This window comes from Astyanax mexicanus, chromosome 24 (assembly GCF_023375975.1).
Source record: "Astyanax mexicanus isolate ESR-SI-001 chromosome 24, AstMex3_surface, whole genome shotgun sequence".
Taxonomy (NCBI): domain Eukaryota; kingdom Metazoa; phylum Chordata; class Actinopteri; order Characiformes; family Acestrorhamphidae; genus Astyanax; species Astyanax mexicanus.
In genome coordinates, this window is record NC_064431.1 from 32825072 (window position 1) to 32849227 (window position 24156).

The 24156-nt window shown below is 36.1% G+C and overlaps 2 protein-coding genes and 1 long non-coding RNA gene across 5 annotated transcripts in view; 2 read left to right on the top strand and 1 right to left on the bottom strand.

The window, feature by feature from the left end:
- Nucleotides 1-14267, top strand: part of cass4 (Cas scaffold protein family member 4) — a 36369-nt gene extending 22102 nt beyond the window's left edge. The window contains exons 2-7 of one of the 2 annotated variants that reach the window (XM_022682470.2): nucleotides 5582-5959; nucleotides 7019-7090; nucleotides 7584-7694; nucleotides 8649-9983; nucleotides 10663-10752; nucleotides 12174-14267. In XM_022682470.2, the coding sequence (XP_022538191.2) occupies nucleotides 5582-5959; nucleotides 7019-7090; nucleotides 7584-7694; nucleotides 8649-9983; nucleotides 10663-10752; nucleotides 12174-12593 (2406 nt within the window). In that variant the 3' untranslated portion in view covers nucleotides 12594-14267. The remainder of the gene's footprint in view (nucleotides 1-5581; nucleotides 5960-7018; nucleotides 7091-7583; nucleotides 7695-8648; nucleotides 9984-10662; nucleotides 10753-12173) is intronic. The other variant, XM_049471813.1, reaches the window with a different exon arrangement.
- The window catches only part of LOC111195387 (uncharacterized), a 50004-nt gene extending 29633 nt beyond the window's left edge, over nucleotides 1-20371 (bottom strand). The window contains exons 1-2 of one of the 2 annotated variants that reach the window (XR_007429380.1): nucleotides 20236-20371; nucleotides 15395-15503 (exon numbers count right to left, since the gene is read on the bottom strand). This is a non-coding gene — a long non-coding RNA (uncharacterized LOC111195387). Of the gene's footprint in view, nucleotides 1-15394; nucleotides 15504-17097; nucleotides 17185-20235 lie in introns of those variants that run through there. The other variant, XR_002651613.2, reaches the window with a different exon arrangement.
- Nucleotides 20372-20423: 52 nt separating this feature from the next.
- LOC103036183 (constitutive coactivator of PPAR-gamma-like protein 1) overlaps nucleotides 20424-24156 on the top strand; it is a 30748-nt gene continuing 27015 nt past the window's right edge. The window contains exon 1 of the mRNA XM_049471807.1: nucleotides 20424-20897. Within this exon, the coding sequence (XP_049327764.1) occupies nucleotides 20424-20897 (474 nt within the window). The remainder of the gene's footprint in view (nucleotides 20898-24156) is intronic.

The window sequence follows — 24156 nt, forward strand, 5'->3', positions numbered from 1 at the left end:
GTCTTAAAGTGTCTTAAACCCATGTTTTAGAAGCTTAAACCAGCCCAAACATCTAAGGTTCTCACACAGAGGTTCAATGCCGAGATAGCGATGAACGTCTGACTGTTGGCGTCTGTCTAGGTTTGTATTCAGTCAGTGGAGCTCCTGTGTTTTCTGTTACCAAGAAGGAGTGAAAATGGACTGTGGGTGGTGTGTAAGACAGCAATGAGCATCACGACGCACATTACACAGTGTGTAACATAAGGGCTATTGTTTAAAAATACATTATTGTTGGTATTGCTACTTTTTAATGTACAATAAAATATATTGTAATTTTTTTTGTACAATTATACTACAAAATTATTATAATATAATTACAATATAATTACAGTATTAGGCACTGGTTGAGAATTCACACTTGATGCAGATCATTAGCGCTGTTTTCTCTATAGTTATGCGTTCCCTGACCCTGAACAGAGTGTGTGGCTTGAATGTGTGTGTGTGTGTGTGTGTGTGTGTGTGTGTGAGTAACTGTTGCTGCAGAGGAATGTTGAACACATGGGCCTCGGTTTAAAGGGACGCATGCACAAGTGTGTATGTGTTTGTGTGAGGGTGTGTCAGATTAGCCACCCTACAAAAACTCATTTTCAGTTTTATTAAGAGGCAAGAAATTCAAGTAATTAACTCTTGATGAGTTCAGCACAGCTGTTAACTGAAAGCCTGAATTCCAGGTGACTCTACCTCATAAAACTGACTGAGAAAATCCAGCAGAGATGTTCAAAACTGATTATCTAAACAAGAGGAGCTAAAATATAAGACATATTCTGCTTTATTTAACACTTTTTGTTTAATAAATAATTCAGCATGTTTTCCTTCATAGTTTGGATGAGTTTAGTATTAATCTACAATGCTCAACCTTTATATTTTGTCCCTCAACTTCAGTTATAAAAAAAATATATATATCTTAGGGATTGCTGCTTTAATTATCAATCAATAAATCAATTAATCAACCTTAATTTTACTCGGGAGTGCTTTGAGGGTGACCCTCAATTACAATGCTGCTGAATATTTACAGTATAAAAGGGATTGAAAACATCAGATAAGAAATGGAAAAAAGGAAAATAAATAAATAAATAAATAATAAATTAAAATTTAATATATATATAACCATAAAAAATACATAAAATGTAAAGAATTTATCAAATTTAAAATAAAGAAAAAAATAATAATAGTAAAGGTAAATAATAAAATTAAAATATAAGTGATAAGAAATGTTAAAATGTACCATAATGAACTAAGATCATAAGAATTAAAATAAAAAAATAATACATAAATAAAAGTAAATAAAAAAGTTTAAACAATAAAAATGTTAAGACTAAACTCTTAAAACAGTCACAGGATTTCTGAGGGTGATTATAAACTTAAAGTGAGCTGAGTTTTATAGTTTTATTGCATCCTGGTGCTCTAGAGCTAAAAGCAGATTTACCAAGTTCAGTAAAAAAAATCTCTGTACCTGACAGGTGATCACTGGATTAGCGTACTGTACATTAGCCTATTAGCATTGTAGCATGCATAAGTGTGGATGTATTAAACGATGCAGTGTTTGAATGGGAGATACGTGAGCTTGGAGCCGCTGGTGGAGAACAGACCGGGGTTTGTATGGGAGGAGAATGGATCCGGCTGTAGCCGAGCACTGAAACATCCCACTGACCTTATTCCCCACAAACAAAACCACGTAACTCCTGAGGTCATGGGTGTCTAATCCAGTGTGTAATGCCCAAAGCGGTGACAACAGCATGCAGAATTCACACTGGAGATGGATTCTCTCCACAGAATAGAATCGGACCTGAACTGCTTGAATTTTTGCACCAGGAGTAAAGCAGCATAAAGTTATCCAAAAGCAGTGTGTAAGACTGGTGGAGGAGAACATGATGCCAAGATGCATAAAAAAAAAAACTGTGATTAAAAACCATCAGGGTTATTCCACCAAATATTGATTTCTAAAATCTTAAAACTTTATGAATATGAACTTGTTTTCTTTGCATTATTTGAGGTCTAAAAGCTCTGCATCTTTTTTGTTGTTATTTCAGTCATTTCTCATTTTCTGCAAATAAATGCTCTAAATGAGAATATTTTTATTTGTAGTTTGGGAGAAATGTTGTCTGTAGTTTATAGAATAAAACAACAATGTTCATTTTACTCAAACATAAACCTATAAATAGCAAAATCAGAGAAACTGATTATTATATTATTATAGTGGTCTAATATCTTTATTCTCAAATAATAATAACATTCCCAAAACAAAAGAATAACCAGAATGTTTAAAACGTTAAACAAAAACAAACATCCGAGAATATCCATCGATGTTGACAGATCGAACCTTCTAAGAATGATGACTGTAGACTAGGGTCTAGCTCCATATTCCACATACAAAATGTGCCATCAGCTGTGTGTGCCTGAACAATTTTTTTTAGTTTTTTAATTTTTTTTAGCATAAATAAAAAGTAATCTACCTGCTGAACTCTGTGTTCTATCGCTAAATAAAACCGCTAGGCTCTGTAAAAACTGCGCAAAATAATGAGGTATTAACATGGTAACTTTCACAGCCCTATTGATTAGTGTTCCAATCAAACACACTCTATTCATTTTCATATCTGGATCAGAAAGGCTTCAGTTGCAGAATCCAGAAAAATGTACATATTGAACGTTCTAAGAATGATAACTGTAGACTAGGGTCTAGCTCCATATTCCACATACATTCAATTAAACACACTCTATTATTTTTCCATATCTGGATCAGAAAGGCATCAGTAGCTACAGGCTGGTTCCTAGAAGAAAAGCTTCCCAGCAAGACTAATTCTAACATTATGGAAACATTGAGAAAAAGTAACTTTCCCAAAACCCCAGAAAATTGCCAGATTGTTTAAAAAGTAAAAAAAATAAATATACATATAAGAATATTAGACTAGGGTCTAGCTCCATATTCCACATACATTCAATCAAACACACTCTACTTATTTTCCGTATCTGGATCAGAATGGTGCCTACAGAAAAAGCTTCCCAGCAAGATTAATTCTAACAACTTGGAAATGTTAAAAGGAAAAGTAACATTTCCAAAATTAAACAACTACCAGAATGTTTAAAACGTTAAACAAAAAAACAAACATCCAAGAATATCCAGAGAATTTGACAGACTGAATGTTTTAAGAATGTTAACTGTAGACTAGGGTCTAGCTCCATATTCCACATGTATTAACCTGGAAAGGCCACTTTTAAACATAAATAAAAAAAGTAAGCATGTTATATCGCTAAATAAGTCGCTAGGCTCTATAAAATTAGCGCAAAATAATGAGGTATTAACATGATAACTTTAACAGCTCTTTTGATTAGTGTTCCAATCAAACACACTCTATTAATTTCCATATCTATGATCAGAAAGGCTTCAGTAGCTACAGAAAGGTGCCTATAGGAAAAGCTCCTCTACGGATCTGGACCAGACTTCCTCCCACAGCTTCCGCCCGAGAAATAAGAGGAAGCCACTTCCACGTACTTCTCCATTCATTCATTAATGTGTTCATTTATATCCTCTCAGAAAGTCCCAAGACTCCCTCATAAAACCGAGAACAATGACCCGCCTAACAACATCAATCAGCCGCTTCTGTCCTATTCAGCATTCAGCAAACAACCGCTGACTTTTCTCAATAAACACAGGCTGCAAACATCACTATTGTTCAGCTTTTATTGTGTAAAATTCATAAACAACACCTGCAGAATCCTGAACTGAGCAGAGCCAGAGATCCCACCTGTACCGGAAGTCCCGGGAGTCTCCTGCATTTTAATAGAGGCTCCCTGATGCAAGTAAATTATTTAAATGAAGCACAAAAATACGAAAATTTGTGTTTGATAAAATAGTTCTAAAGTCCTATTCACACTTCTACTCTAGAGTGATACAACTCCTGCATCCGGACTACAATTAAAAAAATAGGAGGACCAGTGAGTTTTAGGCTTTTTTCTCGATCACATGATGTCATCCCGGAGTTCAGTAGCTCCTCCATTTCCACTCGCTGTCGTCTTTTTTTACGTGAATCTCCTTGGAAACTGTGGCGCACCCAAAGTGTACAGTAATTACGGTGAGCGGCAGTGGACAAATATCTATTTTATTAAAGGCGAGGAGACGAAACTCAGAGATGTGCGTCCAGACGGGACTAAAATTACCGGAGGAGCACGGAGTTCAGAGAAAAACTGTAGATAATTCAGCCTGTAATTTTTTATCTCAGAGGACGTCTGAGAAATAAAACACCTACATGATCGTTCTGGACAGGAATAAAAGCACAGAGGATAAAAAACCCCATAAAAGAGAAAGTTACCCCAGAACCCCCTGAGAAACTAATCCCATACAGATAGGGATTTTGTTGCTTTATGGTAATAAATCCTTTACCGTTGGAAAGCCTGTTAATTTCTATTTTATATGGAATCACATTTGTAAGGAACATAAATTTTAAGGGAAGAGCAGCAGAGTTGAGTATGTGCTGAGGTTGCGCCCATGAAAAATTTGCCAAATCCTCTCAACAAATAGCATATTCTGCCATTGTTTCGTTTGATGTTTTAATCAATCAAATAAATAAATAAATCAATCAATCAATCAACATTTATGTAAAAAATGTAGCCAAGCCAATACACTGGGATGAGATTGTGAAAGAGAAAGAATAAATAAATTAAAAGACTCAGCATTTAAATAAGATATATGATATTTTAAAATAAGTTATAAAACAAATTTAATAAAGATAAAAAAAAGAATTTAATAAGAATCATAAAATCAAAATAATAATAAAAAAATATTCAAATGCAACTACAGATAAATAAATAAAACTAAGAAACTATAAAAGCAAGGTTTAAAGACAGCAAAAAAAAGTTATCTAAACATAGACTTCAGAAGGAGCTTAAAAGAAGCTAAAAACATATCAAATTAACATCATTTCTTTAGGAAAAAACAGTGCTGTGTGATATGACGATAAATATCATTTCTACAGTAATTTAATCAATTATTCATGCAAATATATAAAGTAGGCTACAATGAAATATATTGGTGTGGTCACTTTGCATAAACTCGGTTTATATAAGTGATAATAAAGAAATCTTCACAAAAAAAGGTTTGTGACATGCTTTACGTTATTAAACTCATGAGAGCTGAACAATGGAGACTTTTAAAAAATTGTTCTTTTAAAAAATGAGCTACTGCATCTACCTCCTCTGTTTTTTATCCTTTGATATATATATATATATATATTGCTGCATTAAAAGGTAGTAATTCTCATTTGTGAAAGTTTGGTTTAATGTCACTTTGAAATAAAGTTGGAAAAAAGTAAGCAATGACATTATTTTGTCATATTTTTTCGAAGAATAACTGAAAACATACTTAAATGTGATATATCATGATATATATCGTTATCGAGATATAAAAAATTCCATATCGTGATATATGATTTTTCCCATATCGCCCAGCACTAGGAAAAACTGTATAAACTCAGTATTTTGTGGATCATCTATCCAATAAATGATGATAAATAATGATGTATTTTCTCTCTCTCTCCGTCTCTTCCAGACCCTCTTTGCTAAAGCTCTGTATGATAACACAGCAGAGAGTCAGGATGAGCTGGAGTTCCAGAAAGGAGACGTAGTTGTGGTGAAGGAGCAGAAGGTGGAGGGGAGCCCGGGCTGGTGGAGGTGTTCTCTACACGGGAGGGAAGGTCTGGCCCCGGCGAACCGGCTGATACGACTTTCTGCGGCCGAGGCCGAAGCTCTGGGGTTTAAAACCTCCAGCATTTATCAGATTCCCAGTGTTTCCCAACCCGTAGAGTCCAGCCCCACCTACGAGGTCATGGACCGGGTCTACAAGGTTCCCTCCAAGCAAATCCCCGTTCCTTTCCCACAGAAGCACCGAGCGCCGGAGGTGCCCGAGGGGAACGTCTCTCCACACAGGGTGAGCTTCCCGCAGCTTTACAAATGAAGATCGCATGTCATTCTGCAGCGTCGGCAGACAGCTTAGTCCTTTAACCGCTAAAAAAGAGCTTCTTATACTTTTTAGCACTGTTTCTTCTGGTTAAAAAAAGATTCTGTTCGAGCTAAACGGCTGTTCAGGTGCAGTTTAACCTGATTAATTAACCAAGATAATAATCACTACAGCTATTAACTAATTCTAATCTCTGCTGCTCCATGCTAAGCTGTTTTCACAATGAAAGTCATCTACATAGTGCATCCTGTTAAAAAACAAGCAGCTAGAATATTTAGTGTTTTTCATTTTATTTTATTTTAGGGCCATATCACCCGCTCCTAATATTAGTATTCGTCTAGCTGGGAACATTATGTGTAAACATTCTCATAAAATTTACTATTATTATTATGCACATTTTTTTTTCTGTCAGAACATTCCTGGAACATTATTTCTTAAGTTTTATTATGTTACAGGTCAACCTTTTCCAAGAAACTTTTAAAATCATTGCTAAAAGTCCTAATATCATTGCCTTTTAGCTGGGAAAGCTTTCTTCACCATGCACAGACGCACAGTTGGCCTGGCTAATGATGCTAACTCAGGCTAACAGGCAGTTACTCTGCAGCTAAAGCACTAGCAGATGGGGGTTAGGACAGGCATGCAGCACGGCATCTTTATGGACCCATAAAAGAACAGAAAAGACTTCAGACAGCACTAAACTGCATCCAGCTCAGAGAAAGAGAGAGAGAGAGAGAGAGAGAGAGAGAGGTGTTAGCTAACGGGAGATACAGGGTCTGGTAAGACCCACATGTTGCTAATTTCCCCTGGAGCTCGAGGCAAAACTGTTTACCTTTACAGTAGTTCTTCACTGCTTCATGGTTTTAATTACAGAACTGGGTTAATTGGGCAGACACACTGATTCAAGAATGTCTGTCCAACAAAAACAACTTAACGCTCAGCTACTTTCAACAAACGCTACTGTTTAAAAAGTGGTGAAAGGTGCAGCAAAATTAAGATTCAGATTTTAATTCTGCTTTTATTTGTTTGCAGGTGGCGCAGGTTTCCTTCTGTTCAGATGTGTACGACGTCCCGAGTCTTGCGAGAAAAGGCTCCCTAAACACAGTAAGGTCCTTTATGAAATTATTGCAAAATTGTTACGTTTTTTTGTAAGATGTATGATCGCAAGCCATCAAACCAAACTGAACTGCTTGAATTTTTGCACCAGGAGTAAAGCAGCATAAAGTTATCCAAAAGCAGTGTGTAAGACTGGTGGAGGAGAACATGATGCCAAGATGCATGAAAAAAACTGTGATTAAAAACCAATCAGGATTATTCCACCAAATATTGATTTCTGAACTCTTAAAACTTTATGAACGTGAACTTATTTTTTTCACATTATTTGAGGTCTGAAAGCTCTGCATCTTTTTTTTGTTATTTCAGCCATTTCTCATTTTCTGCAAATAAATGCTCTAAATGAGAATCAGGTTTAATCAAGATCAGCACCTTCTTTAATAAGATATAGTGACTCAAAATGTCCTTTACCAAACGATCAATTCTCTAAAACTTTGCTTCTATTCACCTTTTTTTTTTTTTTTTTTTTTTTTTTTTACCACAGACACCATCGCCACGGCCTTTAGTACGGAATAAGTCTCTGCTGCCGCCTACACAGATCCCCAAACGATATGAAACCATGGACAACAGAATGTGGAAACCATGTCAAAACAATGTACGAATGGGTTGTGATATAACAGGGAACTTAAGCTTATTCACAAAGGGCTGGATTGGCTGCGGGATTTCATTCAGATATAATTAATATGTCGTTTTGAATTGTCTTGTTAATAAAAATGCATGGATATCTTTGAAAATGCAGCTTATGTTGCTTTCAATATCTTAAGATCTCATTATATGTTTCTGCATTAATGCTGCCATAAGAGAAGTGTACTGATACTGAATAACTTCATAGAAAGATAAAAGAAAGATCACACATGTAATCAGTATCAGTTGTTTAGTGATTGACCCATTGATTAATCATGGAGAATCATGGGAAATCATGTTTGTTGCTGGTTGTATAGAAAGAATAAAATCCTGCAGCAATACTTAAAAATGGCCATTTTTGATTAATGGTACAGATATTTTACTGATGACATATTTAACCCCTTAAGAGGCCAGACTTTTTGTCAATTGTCTGCCATTACACATCTAAATCTTGAGGATTTCTATTCAAACATTATATAAAAATCTTTCATGTTTGATAAGGAACGTTACTAAAGAGCATTATTGTAATCGAAAATATAAAATAAATATTTAAGTAAATTGTCTAATGTCAAAATATAATTAATAAGAACTTCTTTTTCATTTTAAAAGCAATATTTTCCTGAATACAAATCAAACAGTCTAGTTTTTACGTCTTTTATGTATTTTTAAACCTGCAGAATTTGCGTTGATTCCTGTTACAGATCTGGAATTATAAAGTGGATTTGAGAGAAAACAAGCAGCTTCTCCAAATTTCTCCAGATTTCAAATGTAAATAACGTATTTTACTGCAGAAAAAAGTTTTTTTTTTCTGTATCACCTACACCTGTAGCCTGTTTACAGAACAAGGTATTTTAAAGAGTTAAATTAGACTTTCTTTCTTTAATTTTTGACTCGTTTCCCTTAGTGTGAATTTCCTGTGTTTCAGGTCTACGCTGTACCGCCATCAATCGCCCAGGAGTCCAATTACGACATCCCCGTGCCTTCAAACAGTAGTGAGGTTCATCAAAGACTTGCTTGCGGCTACAGCACTATGCCCAACCCACGCAAATCTGAATGGATCTACGACGTTCCCGTTACGCCCGAGAAGTCCTGTGCTAAAGCAGGAATCTACAACACCATGTCGCCAAAAGGTGCGAATCCAGAACAACTTTATGACACACTTCCAGCACGAGTTTCTTCTTCTATGTCCTCTACGACGACGTCTACTTCCTCGCTCTACGACATTCCCAAACCTAGTACTGCTGTGCAACAGTGCATTAACTCCAGCAAGCCAGTGAAGGAATCCATCTACGATATTCCACCGTGTGCCAAGCCACGAGAACCTTCTCTGGATGCTACAGGAGTCCAAAAGTTGCAGAACGTAAGCTTGAGCGATTCTGACAAGGGAGTTGTTCCTTTGGAGTACAGAGGAAAGAGTGGACCCATGTATGATTTTCCACGAGTGCTCCCAACGTGGGGCCGCCAGGGAAGACTATCTAGCCAGTCGTCGGAAGGAGCAATCAGCACAGAGACCGAGGAGAGCGTTGAAAAGGATAGAAGACTATCTGTGACCAACAACCAACGTAGCTCCATGGCATCCATGGCATCCACCACCTCCAGCTCTTCCAGAAGCTCCTGCGACTCCCTGATGCTGAGCTCTCCTTCGCCTGAGCCTCTACGGGAGATTACAATGCCTCAAGAAGAGGTCTCCCAACAGTTGATGGAACTTCAAGACATGGTATGTCGAGCCATACCAAAACTCATGGATTTCGTAAGCAGCAGCTGGAGAAGCAGAGAGCACCTCGGCGAACATCTCCAGGAAATCCACGCAGCCGCAGAAGGCGTGGCGAATTCCGTCACAAGCTTCCTCGATTTCGTTCTGGACGTCAGAGGAAATGCTCGGCGGCTGACCGACTCCAACCTTCAGACGAGGCTCCAGAAGCAGCTATCCATCGTGGAAGACTCCGGACTCATCCTCCAGCAGTCTGTAGACGCCCTCGGTGGTTTGGGGTGGTCTCTCGATGCCCTGGTTCAGGACCCTGGCCAACCACATACTCCAGACCAGCTGGAGCGCTTCGTCATGGTGGCTCGAACTGTGCCTGAAGATGTGAAGCGTCTTGTGTCCATCCTCAACGCTAACGGAAAGCTTCTCTTCAGAAGTGCGACGAAGGAATCAGAGACACCCAAAAACGCCAGTCCCACAAACCCAAGACCGAGCCAAGGCAAGAGCGAACCACCGCAAGACTCGGAGGGAGACGACAACGATTATGTACAACTTCAGGTACGTGGAATATTTTGCTCTTTCCCCCCCCCAAAAAACGGTGTCAAAATTAGCAAGAATCTAGAAAATAATCAAGATCCATTTCTTGCTTAAACTGCTGTAATGCACTTTTTGTAGAATTTCCAAAAACTAAAATCTCTAGAGTGGAGTAAATCCACTTGAGATTATCTTCCATAAGAGATTATCTTTGGGCGCTCCTAAATGAGTCCAAAAATAATGGGTTCCTATGGAGCAATTGAGCAAAATCAGAGTATAGACAGCTCTGAAAAAATGAGAAACCACTTAAAAATGATGAGTTTCTTTGATTTTTACCAAATAAAAAACCTCAGGAATATAAACAAGAGGAAGATGGATGATCACAAGCCATCAAACCACCAAACTGAACTGCTTGAATTATTTTGCACCAGGAGTAAAGCAGCATAAAGTTATCCAAAAGCAGTGTGTAAGACTGGTGGAGGAGAACATGATGCCAAGATGCATAAATCACAAAACTGTGATTATAAACCAGGGTTATTCCACCAAATATTGATTATTTCTGAACTCTTAAAACTGAAAATGAATATGAACTTGTTTTATTTGCATTATTTGAGGTCTATTTGAGCCATTGTTTCATTTTCTGCTAATAAATGCTCTATAAGTGTAAGGATTCATTTATCGCTTTTTTTTTTATTCCCTTTAGACGAAAACAGAGTTTGAGCAGCAGCAGCAGCAAATGAAAACAGATAACAACACAAAACCAGGCAGAGAAGAAGAAAAGAAGGAAAAACAGGTAAATATTTCTATTTAAATTCTATTCAGATCAGATCTCAGCGTCTCTCTGGGTCTCTTATTACCTGGTATTCGGTGTTTTAAGTACTAACACTGGAAATCACCTTTACCGAGGGCAAAACCCCTTCAACCCCTTTCATCATTACTGCTCTTTTCCTCTTTATGTTCAACTGCTGCCTTCCTGTCTGATGCCTTCAGCATTAACGATGACACACTTAGACTGCCAGCATGTGTGGAAATTAGTCTGTGGTTCTCGTCATTTATAGCAGTTTTTAGCTCCTATCTCTAAATAAGTAACAGCTTAGAGCAGCTGTACCCAAATCCAGCCATCTAAAAAAAAAATAAGATCTCTTTATTATCTCTACAAATAGTACAAATACTTTAGTAACTTACTTCAGTAGAAATGTGAGTAATCTATACTCTACTGGAGTAATTATGTTTTAGCTTTGCATTTTAAGAACAGCCTCGTTACTCATATTTCATTTCAGCTCATTTTCATTTTTCATATTTTTGCTAATTCAATGCTAAAAACTCATTCTTGTTACTTTAATTCCTGTTACTCAAATCATAAAAAGTAACAGGAACGAGTTCCAGTAACAGGAGTGATTTATTTTTGGTCATAAATATCAGTTATTTGAACATGCAGTGGACCATTTCTTTAAAATAAAGAGAAAATTTTAAGGAATTAGTGGACTTGCTTTTTTTAAACATTTTTAACTTTTTAAATGTCACATGAGTTTCGTAAACATCTTCAGATTAGAAAAAAAAACAAACAAAAAAAAACAATAAAGCTGCATGAGATTGTGAGTTTGACCAGTACATGTCTGGAATATTTAAATAAATGTGTTTTTAGATAATTGAAAAAAATATTTAAAAATAATAAAGTTACCTTAAAAATTTAAGAGAGCACTTCAGTTTCTGAATCTTCGGTTTCTCTAATTTTACTATTTATAGGTTTATGTTTGAGTAAAATGAACATTGTTGTTTTATTCTATAAACTACAGACAACATTTCTCCCAAATTCCAAATAAAAATATTCTCATTTAGAGCATTTATTTATATGCAAAAAATGAGAAATGGCTGAAATAATAATAAAAAAAAAAGATGCAGAGCTTTCAGACCTCAAATAATGCAAAGAAAACAAGTTCATATTCATAAAGTTTTCATTCATTCATTAAGAGTTCAGAAATAATCAATATTTGGTGGAATAACCCTGGTGTGGTTTTTAATCACAGTTTTAATTTCATGCATCTTGGCATCATGTTCTCCTCCACCAGTCTTACACACTGCTTTTGGATAACTTTATGCTGCTTTTAGTTCACCTCTTAATTATATTCCATACTCTTACTTTTTTCTAGAGCTATATATCCTGTACATATTTTAACAAATATCTGTCTTTTCTTCTGTTCTTTTCTTCATCAGATTTCCAAACCACCACCACCACCCCCAAAGCCAGCCAGCACCCCAAAAAGCCCCGGAACGTCTCAGATCTCAGACCACTGCCGGCTGTACTTTGGAGCCATTAAGAAAGCCATCACGGTGTTCATCAGCAGCCTGGAGGAGGGCCAGCCCCCCGAGAAGTTCATAGCCCACGGGAAGCTGGTGATCATGGTGGGTCAGAGGCTGATGGAATCGCTGTGCGGTGAAGCTCAGAACCGGCCGGACAGTCAGGAGCTCCTCTGTAAGAGTAATCACCTGTGCGCTCTGCTGAAACAGCTCGCCGTGGCCACCAAGAAAGCAGCGCTGCACTTCCCCGACCAAGTCGCCATCCAGGAGGCGCAGGACTTCGCCAAGGAACTCGCTCAGAGAGCTCACAACTTCCGCATGTCTTTAGACGGCTGAGGAAGACGCTGTTAGCTCTAGACCTTCGGGATCTTGAAGCATCCTCTACGAGTCCACAACGGCAGATTAAAGGGGGACAAGCGAGACTTGTAGCTAAGATTTGGCGACAAGCGACTCGGCGACAAAACGACAAGCGACAAATAGAGTTGAGACTTTCTACACAAATCCATGTATCATTCGTTTTATTCGATTTTTTAAATTGAGAATCCAAAATAGGAAAATAAAAGAAACTAATATTTCGTTTTTTGTTTTTGAATATAAAACAAAAAATAACTTCCGCATGTCTTTGGACGGAAATCATCATCAAAGACAGTCAACCTTCTTTCACAAGTAAAAGGTTTATTTCCTTTATTCATGAATGGAATGGACTGTATTTATGTTCCTTTGGCTGCAAAAAGCAAACTAAAATGCAGCGTAAAACGTCTTGGCTACTGGGATGCCACCACTAGAGCATTACTAAGCAGCAGATTCGAAACGTAGATAACTGATGGTAATCACAGCAGCCCTGTAACAGATCATGAGCTGAAAAAGCTCCTTTCCTTCTGCTCCGCTCTTAAACTGCAGCCCCCGCAGTTAGAACAACATTTCCCTTAAAATACTACGACTTCATTATTCTTGAAGTAAACTGTTTTTTTTTTTGGGCCACTAATATTACAAGATTAATCTGGTCTGTTTTGTTTTTTTCCTGGTCCATTTTTGTTTGCATCATCAAATAAAAAAACAGAAAATGCAAGCAGTGATTTGTTTTAGGTATTATATTCAACAACGAAAAACAAAATGAGGAGGTGTTTTTTTTTTCATTTTTTAATTATGGATTCTCAACTAAAAAAAAAAAATCAAAAGAACGAATGATGCACGGATTTAAATAGATTGGATGATTTTTGATTCCTGTGGTGCTATGCGTGTTAATTTGCCCAGCAGTGCGTTTCTGAACATGTCAGGGAGGTTTATGGCTCTGATTTTTGATCAAATACAGGAACAATTTGAAGGAAAATGAAGCGTGAATGAAATCAGCACATGGCTTAATAATTAGCATGCTTAGATTAGCCTCCTTGCTAATTCTGAAAACAAACAGACGGTATGAGCTCTATCTTAAACCCTGCCATTAAAAGATTATATTATATTTACTGCCAGAAGAGAACTCCCAAGCTAACAATTTTTTATTAAGAAAATCAAAAATAAGCAAAAAATTGCACTTTTGTGATTCAAACATTTAGTCAGAATTGTAGTGAGGATAATGTATGTATGTATAAAGTAGAGAAATATACTATAGGTAACTATTTTTGTACATTTTGCAGAATCGTATTGTCTGTTTCAGCACTGTGTAAATATTCTCTTTAAATTTATTGTTTCAATTTTTACTTTTTCTACGCTTTTATTCATATATATATATTTAGAAGCTTTTTGTTTGTATTTTTTGCTTTAATATGAAAAACTGGCATGTCTCCTTCAATATAACCATATTTACATGCATCATTTTAGTAGTAATACCATTAAAACATTGAGATATGCAGTTTATATGATATATTGTATGATTTTGCAGTGCAATGACCTTTAAACTTTAAACACCGTAAAATAAAGTGGTGGCTCCCTCTGCTGGTTCTGAGGTAACTGCAAATTAATGTTTTAATTCTTTGGATTTTCACAAATAAAGGACTTAAAATAACAATAAAATGTGTGTTTTCTTGAGCTTTTGGTCATGAGTTACTTATAATAATGCAGACAAATTATTTTTTATTATTTGAATGTTTTTCGGACACAGCTTATTTATAGAAAGATATATATTTTTTTTTATTGAGTGTAAAATGTTTTAGGGCTGCTGTGTTTGGAGAATAAAAATAAATAAATAAATAAATAAAAATAAATAAAGAAAAGAAAAAAAGAAAAAAGAAAAAAAAAACACGACAAATAAATAAATAAATACATAAATAAATGTATTAGGGACATACAAACATAAATGCAGTGTATCAATAAAAAAAATATATTTTTATACACTTTATTCTTTTTGTGCTTTTATATAGTCATCTAACCATTTTTATTTCTGTATTATTTACTAATTCCCACGTTGACTATGTTTGAATGTGAAAAGCACATTCATTATCTTCATTATCTTTATTATCATACAGAGGATGAAATACAGAAATAAATAAATTAGCGCTGGGTGGTACGACCATTGTATATATTAAATGTATATTACAGTATTTCTATTTTAATCTTATATATCTATTTATTTATTTAGCATGACTGGGTTTTAATATATGTTTGTGACTTACTCTACTGTTAGTAGTAAATATAATATACAAATTATAAAACAAGGCTTTAAATTAAGGATTTGATTACTAATGTGTTTACTTTGTCCCACAAAATATATTACACAATATATGAAGAAATCAGACTTTAATAGCAGAAAAACAGCTGAAGAATGTAAACAATAGACCTTAAAAATAGACACGCCTTTAACAACTTTAACACAACTTCCTTTTTAAATAGTTCCATAAACACTACAAACAGATCTAAAATATATATATATTTAAAAAAATATATAAATATATTTCTTAAAAGCTCTTTTGCACAAGTAAGACGCAAGTTTAATATCAATTTACTATATGTTATTAGAGGCATTATAATATACAAATCAGCCACAATTCCCTTGTTTCTCCAGTTAACAAACACATTCAGATCAGTGTGCATTAAAATGATCCTTCAAGCTTCAGTATTTATATATTTAAACAGGACTACAGTTTTTTTGCACCTTGTATCCAGAGTTTTAGTGATTTTATCTTATGTAGTTTTTTACTCACCTCTTTACTGGTAGCTCGTGCCTGAACACTGTCCTCCAGATCTCCTCCTGCCTGCTGACATTCACCTCTATCTCTATCCTCTTCTTTCTGAGGATACTCTTCTTTCAATCTGTAAATTAAATAAAAGTTGAGTTCAGGAAAGCAGTCAAACCTTTAAATCAAAAGATTTGTTCTGTATTTTTTGATTATTTATGATTACTTTAAGAACTGTCCAATACACATATACTAAATCTTACAATTATGATCAAAAAAGGTACATTATATTATGAATTTAATTGATTTCCTGTGCTTTTGTAGATGCAGAAGATGTCAGTGCATGAACATAGCTTACTTTAGTAGACTGGTTGTGGTTTGATTGATTGTTTAGGATGCTGAGTTTTTTTTTAATCGAATAAGTGAATATTTATTTAATGTACAGTAGTGTAAGTCAATATTTAAAGAACAAATCATACTAATGGATTAACAGTTAGTAAAATAAATAAATTAATTAATTAATGTATTTGGTAAGAGAAAATGTTTATTCTATAATATAAACACATTTATATACATTCTACATTTGTAGAAATATGTCAAAATGTTTGTATTTTTATATAAACATATATGAATTTAAAAAAATATATAATGTATATTTTTTATTTAATTTATATATCAAAGTATTTTAGTAATTAACTGTGTTTAAACCAGTGTGATGCTTTTAAATGTGGTTAAATGTATGTGTATGGATGGCATTGTAATCTCACTGTATAAACACAGCATTGTTCCGTTCCACCTTAAAAGATGAAGACGGTCAGTTCCTCCATAGGTATGGCCTTAAGACTGTGTCGCCACAGCAGCATTTAAGGTGGAATAATAAATTAACAGTATTTAAAGCGGAATAGTAAATTAGCAGCAGTATTAAAGGTGGAATGGTAAATAAATTAGCAGTATATAAGGTGCAATAGTAAATTAGCAAAATATTAGGGGAAATGGTCAATTAGCAGTATTTAAGGTGGAGTAGTAAATTAGCAGTATTTAATATGTAAGGGTAATTTACTAGTATTTAAGGTGGAATAGTAACTTAGCAGAAGCATTAAAGGCACAATAGTAAATTATCAGCAGCATTTAAGGCGGAATGGTAAATTAGCAGCAGCATTTAAGGTGGAATAGTAAATTAGCAGAAGCATTTAAGGCGGAATAGTATATAAATTAGCGGTATTTAAGGCGGAATATAATTCAGCTGCATTTTTTGGTGAAATAGTAAATTAGCGGTATATAAGATGCAAAAGTAACTTTGCAGCAGTATGTAAAGCGGAATTGTAACTTTGCAGCAGCATTTAAGGAGGAATGGTCAATTAGCAGCAGCATTTAAAGCGGAATAGTATATAAATTAGCGGTATTTAAGGTGGAATTCACTCCAACTCACTATTTACACTTATTTGTTTGGAATGTATGATCAATAGACCTCATTAACATTAAATTATACACTATCTTGAGTACAAATAAGCAGAAATTCTGGATTATTTTGACTAATAATTAAAGAAGTCGCTTATGTTTACTCTCCCCCCCGCCTAATTGCCTAATTACCACACACACACACACACACACACACACACACACACACACACACACACACACACACACACACACACACACAGATTCTAATATTAACATGAAAAAAACTCTGATATAAAGCAGAACAAACGCTCAGCGTGCTCATAACTTACAGTATCAGATGAACACGAGCTCCTGTAATTAGCTAAACACAGGTGTGCAGCTCCAGGTGCAGGTCAGATGGAGGGACAACGGCAACAGCCAATCACACGTTAGCAACAAACGGCAGAGCCAATCACAAGGCTCGTGGGCGGTCTAAAGGGAAACAGGCCGTTTCCGCTTGGTCCTAATTCTTTTTTTTATTATTACTATGATTATTTTGTCATTTTTGTATTAATCCACTACTTTTTACATACCCATTGCATTGGGAGTGTCTGTTTAAAAAAAATATATATATATATATATATATTTGATATCGACTTTTTTATTTCATAAGCTATTGCTGAAGGTATTTTTTTAAGTGTTCTAAAAGCTGCTGTTTTTCCCCAGTGCATTGGGCAGGGCTAAACTTCAGTTCCAATGGCTTGTAAACTTTTTTATTTTCTGGTTCATGGTCTATTCCCATGGACAAAATGTCTCAAAAGCTCTATCCGAAAGAGATTTGTTTCTCAGCAGGTTCTGGGGTATTTTTCTCTTTTATGGGGGGTTTATTCATCTGGGACGTTTTTCTCAGACGTCCTCTGAGAAAATTACAGGCTGAATTATCTACTGTTTTTCTCTGAACTCCGTGCTCCTCCGGTAATTTTAGTCCCGTCCGGACGCACATCTCTGAGTTTCGTCTTCTCACGTTTAATACAATAGCTATTTGTCCACTGCCGCGCACCGTAATTACACTTTCGGCACGCCACAGTTTCCACAGAGATCCACATTAAAAACACAACAGTGAGCGGAAATGGAGGAGCTACTGAACAATACTCATGTCATGTGCCGAGAAAAAAAAGCCTAAAAACTTACTGGTCCTCTTGTTTTTTCGATTACAGTCTAAATGCAGGAGTTTTATCACTGTATAAATATATTTTTTCAATATTTTTCACAGACGTCCCCCAGAGAGACTATTCCCGTCCAGATAGGGCTAAAGAGTGTTATGCACCACAGAACATTTTAAGAACAAATGAAAATAGATGCAGTCCATTGTAATGGACGCAGGTTATGAAAGGGTTAATTGGGGGGTAAGACCCCCAAAATCCTCCATCATAACTTGCGCCATGGTTGGTAGCAGTTAACTATTAGTTAATTAATAAAACCACTAGCAATACATGCAAAAACATAAAAGTCTAATAAGATTTACGGTTCTAATGTTATTAAAAAAACATTACTCAACTAATGCATGTCTTATTCACTTCATTCTCTCAGAGTAGTGCAAAGTAAACCTCCTGTTTTTTATTATAATAGATCAAAAATATAAGCAAAAGGATTTTCCAAATAGCATCTATTTTTACCAGACGAAAAAACACTCGAATGCATGTCAATTCGTAATTACGACTCCCAAATTCGTAAGTAGGAATTTCTGAGTAAGACTTGAAGGCATCATTAGTTTCATCCACCCTGCGCTCACAAGTGCTGTAAGCCTTGCTGAACCATACTGTCTTGTATGGATTTTTTCTCTTTTACATCACAATATCTTTATTTTGCTGGCTGCATTTCACAAAACATAAAACTGAAAAGACGTGAAAACTGGAATAAAGGTTGGACTGGTCCTTTAACAGACTTTTATCCCACTAATGTGATGCTAAAGCACCAGGTCAGGGCTCCTCCTCACAACCTGCGTCACTAATAATGGAGCGTTCGATTCACTTTACTGAATCGATTCTCTGGAACTGTATGTTTTAATGAGCCGAATGTCTGATTTAATCAATTTACTGATTCTTAATTCCCAGCCTAGTATGAAGATGATGCATGTAGAGATTCGAGACATATGTTTGAAATAAGTTACCTTAAATATATTTACATTATTTTAATAAGCATATATGCAGATGAAACAATGTTTGGGAAGGCTTTTCCCCCCTTTATTTCATTACTTTATACTTTAATTGCGTATTTATATATATTATTTTATTTGAATTTACAGACAAATCTATACTGGAAAATACTGTAAAATTGTTAAAAATTATACGGCATCTCGCCATCTGTCTGAATACCAGAGGAGACGAAAGAATCCTCCTCTAAAAAGCTTCCAGAGATCCTGGAAATGTTTTAAAGATGTTGGCATTACATCACTCTGGCTACGCCCACAAAACACCTGAGCACCTGACACTTGTGTATGTGTAGAAATAATTCAACTTTATTAAAACACTTATGTGACTGTAGAACATATATATCATTACTTACATATGTTCCACATTTAACAGGATGACCATATATCTGCTGACTGTTTGGAGGTGCAGGAGAAGAGAAGTAGGAAAGGAGGAGGAGAAGAAGAGTAGGAAGGGAGGAGAAGACGAGAAGGAAAGAAACAGGAGAAGAAAAAGAGAAGGTAAGGAAGAGGAGAACTAGGAAAGGAGAAAGGATAAAAAGGATTAGGAAAGGAGGAGAGAAGAAGTAGGAAAAGTATGAAAGGAGGAGGAGAGGAGGAGAAGGAAAGGAGGAGATGAGGAGAAGTAAAGAAGGAAGAATAGGAAAGGGAGAAAGGGAGGAGGAGAGAAGGAAAGGAGAAGGAGTAGGGAAAGAAGAAGGAGAAGAGGAAGAGGAGAAAAGGAGGAGTAGGAAAGGAGGAGGAAAGAAGGATTTGGGAAGGAGGAGGAGAAGAAAGAAAGGAAGAGGAGGTGAGGAGGAGAAAAGGAGAAGCAGGAGGAAAGGAGGAGAAAAGGAAAGGAGGAGAGGAGGAGAAGGAAAGGAAGAGTAGGAAAGGAGAAGGAGGAGATGAGAAGAAGTAAAAGGAGAAGAACATGAGGAGGAGGAGGAGGAGGAGGAGGAGGAAAGGGAGAGTAGCAAAGAAGAAGGAGGAGGGGAGGAGACGGAAAGGTGGAAGAGAGGAGGAGTAAGAAAGAAAAAAGGAGAAGAGGAGTAGGAAAGAAGGAAAAGACAAGAAGAATAGAGGAAGAAAATGAGGAGGAGAAGGAAAGGATGGACTCATAAGAGCCGATTCAGAAGAACCGATTCAAAAGAACCGATTCACAGGAGCCGATTGGACTCGTTCATGCGTCACGGTGCTCCTGTCCCTCTCCCTCTCTCAGACATGGCTCCATAGGACTGCACATGGCGGCCAGCGGCCATGAACCCCCCAAAAAAGAGAAAACACACCAATAACTCACCAAAAAACAGCTAATAACAGCTGTTTATTCACTGATTCATCTCCTCCAGCAATATTCGGCTCAGTCTGTTTCTCCGGTGCAGGAGGAGCAGCAGCAGGAGCTCCTCTCTGCTCCTTTAATCCGGTTTATTCAGCTTTATTTCGCTTTATTTAGGATTTTATTTTTTATTAAAAACGCACTGAATCATCATGGGGGTCCAAGGTTTCCAGGAGTACATCGAGAAGCACTGCCCGAGCGCCGTGGTGCCGGTGGAGCTGCAGAAGCTGGCCCGGGGGAGTCTGGTCGGCGGCGGCAGGCAGAGGCCGCCCCAGTCGCCGCTCCGGCTGCTGGTGGACGCGGAGAACTGCCTGCACCGGCTGTACGGCGGCTTCTACACGGACTGGGTCAGCGGCGGGCAGTGGAACCACATGCTGGGCTACCTGGCCGCCCTGGCTAAAGCCTGCTTCACCGGCAACATCGAGCTGCTGGTCTGCTTTAACGGAGCCCTGGAGAAAGGCCGCCTGCACGAGTGGGTCAAGCGGCAGGTGAACGAGCGGCAGACCGCCCAGCAGATCATCAGCCACGTCCAGAACCGCGGAACCCCGCCGCCCAAGGTCTGGTTCCTGCCCCCGGTCTGCATGGCCCACTGCATCCGCCTGGCGCTGCTCAGATTCCGGATAGGAGTGAGTAGCCTAGCCGCTGTGGAGCCCGGCCTCGCCGGAGGATGTTTATGTGTTTACTAACTTACATCTAAATAACACTTTTTAATTTAACTTTCTTTAGATTTTAGTCTTAAATAAGCACTTTGAGCCTTTTAAAATCTTATGTAAGAGATGACAAAATATACTTTTTTTGGAAAAATCCATAAATCCATTAAAACACCACCTTATACCTGAGCTGGGTTGATTTTTCATAATGTAGGTTTAGAGCCAGGCTCATAAATGCTGACTTGAGACTTAAATTGTGAGTTTTAGTTAGATAAGTTTCAAATCAGGCTTTATGAGCATTTATGATCCATTCACAATCTTTTATATAAGAGATGACTATAAACATCCTTTATAAAAAATCCATCAAAACATCATCTTAGAACTGTGTTGATTTTCCATAATCAGCCCTAAAATATGTAGGTTAGCCAATGTCTCTAGCTTATTATATCTAGCTAACACTTAAATAAACATATTTTTCATAATGTAGGATTAGAGTCATCCCTTATATAAGATTTTCAATGAATCATAAAGGCTTATAAAGGCTGGTTTGAGACTTAAATTGTGAGGTTTTAGCTAGATAATTCTCAAATAAGCCTTTATGATCCATTCAAAATCTTATATAAGAGATGACTCTAAATATACTTCATGAAAAATCCATAAATCCATCAAAACACCAGCCTAGACTATAACTGTGTTGATTTTTTTATATTCTGCCTTAACATATGTAACTAGGTGTATCTAGCTAACATTCACAATTTTAGTCTCAAATCAGAATTTTTAAAGCCTTTTTGGTCCATTTAAAATCTTATATAAGAGATGACAAAATATACTTTTTTTTGGAAAAATCCATAAATACATCAAAACACCAGCTTAGACTATAGCTGTGTTGATTTTTCATAATGTAGGTTTAGAGCCAGGCTCATAAATGCTGATTTGAGACTTAAATTGTGAGTTTTAGTTAGATAAGTTTCAAATCAGGCTTTATGAGCATTTATGATCCATTCACAATCTTTTATATAAGAGATGACTATAAACATCCTTTATAAAAAATCCATCAAAACATCATCTTAGAACTGTGTTGATTTTCCATAATCAGCCCTAAAATATGTAGGTTAGCCAATGTCTCTAGCTTATTATATCTAGCTAACACTTAAATAAACATATTTTTCATAATGTAGGATTAGAGTCATCCCTTATATAAGATTTTCAATGAATCATAAAGGCTGATTTGAGACTTAAATTGTGAGGTTTAGCTAGATAATTCTCAAATAAGCCTTTATTATCCATTCAAAATCTTTTTGTTTTAACACAGCTAAATCTGGACAGTTTTAGTTCTAATCCCATTTTTGGTTGCATTTTACCCAACTAGTTAGTCTGTTTACCATCAAAATACCAGCTGAAACCTGAGCCGTGTTAATTTTTCATAATGTAGATTTACAGTCATTCCTTATATAAAGATTTTAATGGATCATAAAGGCTGATTTGAGACTTAAATTGTTAGTTGTAGCTAGATACGTTTTAAATAAGCCTTTATGAGCCTTTACGATTCATTTAAACCCTTATAGAAGAGATTACCATAAATATACTTTATGAAAAATACATCAAAATACCATTTTAGGCTTGAGCTGGGTTGATTTTTCATGAGTAATCTAAAAAAAATTTAACCTATTTTATGGTAAAAGTCTAAGATGGTATTTTGATGGTCCAAGTGTTTGTTATTCCTGCTTGAACACAGCTGAATCTGCACACTTTTAGTTCTAGACTCTGTTTACCATTAAAAGACAAGCCTAGGCTTGAACTGGATTGATTTTTCATAATGTAGATTTAGAGTTATCCTTTATATAAGGTTTTCAATGGGTCATAAAGGCTCAAAAAGCTGATTTTAGACTTAAATATTGTATTTTAGCTAAATATACTAAGATAATGTGCAGAGAGTCACTAGCTAGGTTTAACCAATGTTCTTTACTCTATCATGGTGGGTTTAGAAGTTAAACTGTGCAAAATCAGGTGTGTTAAAGCCAGAATAACCAACAGTTTAACCATCAGAAGACCAGCTTAGACTTGAGCTGGGTTGATTTTTATGATTAACCTTTAAAATATGTAACTAACTAGGTTAGCCAATGCTTGTAGCTAGTATATCTAGCTAACATTCATGATTTTAGTCTCAAAACAGATTTTCTGAGCCTTTTTGATTCATTGAAAATCTATAAAAGGGATGACCATAATTCTAAGATGCTCTTTTGATGGTGAAAGTGTCGGTTATTCCTGCTTTAACTCACCTGATTTTGCACAATTTAACTTCTAAACCTACCTAGACTTGAGCTGTGTTGATTTTTCATAAATCGTAGGTTTAGAGTCATCCCTTATATAATATTTTCAATGGATCATAAATGCTCAAAAAGGCTGATTTTAGACTTAAATATTGCATTTTAGCAAGATATACTAAGATAATGTACACAGAGTCACTAGCAATGGTTTAAAATGGTTTAGAAAATAAATAAATTGTGCAGAATTAGGTGTGTTAAATTGGGAATTACCAGCACTTTGACCATTAAAAGACCAGCTTAGACTTGAGCTGTGTTGATTTTTCATGAAGTAGGTTTATAGAGGTTTTGATACACAGTGCAGTTTTTTTGGTGGGTAATTGATGGATATTCAGGTTAAGGAATGTAAAATAAATAATTGGTGGGAAGTGGATGCAGTAGTACAGTCTGACATATGGAACAGTGTTGGTGTGATTGTTGCGTATCCAATAGAGGTGGGAGGAAGGCTCATTACAGCAGATTTCCCCACCAAGAAATGTCTCATTTTGTCCCTTTTTCCTGTTTAATGAAGTGCAGAGATGTGAATATTAATATGGCAGGAAGCAAACTAGAAAACAGAAGATAAAAAAGATATTTAGCACTATGAACATTTGTAGTTAAGAGATGCCAAAACTGGTGGGTGTTGGATAACAGTAGCAAGTCAACATCATAACAAGGTCACCTAAAAATCAGGGTTTATTTGTACTTCATATATAAATATTGGTCCTGGCCTGGGAAATTACATTAAATATATAGTACCAGTCAAATATTTAGACAAACTTTTTCATGAAGGAACACATAATGAAATATGTTGTAACTTAAGTGTTAAGCAGACCTGATGAGAGCCACTGCATGCCAGTGAGCGACCACATCATGTTCAACCGGGGTTCAATTCCCAATCTGGGCTACTATACTGCTCTACACCAATAAGA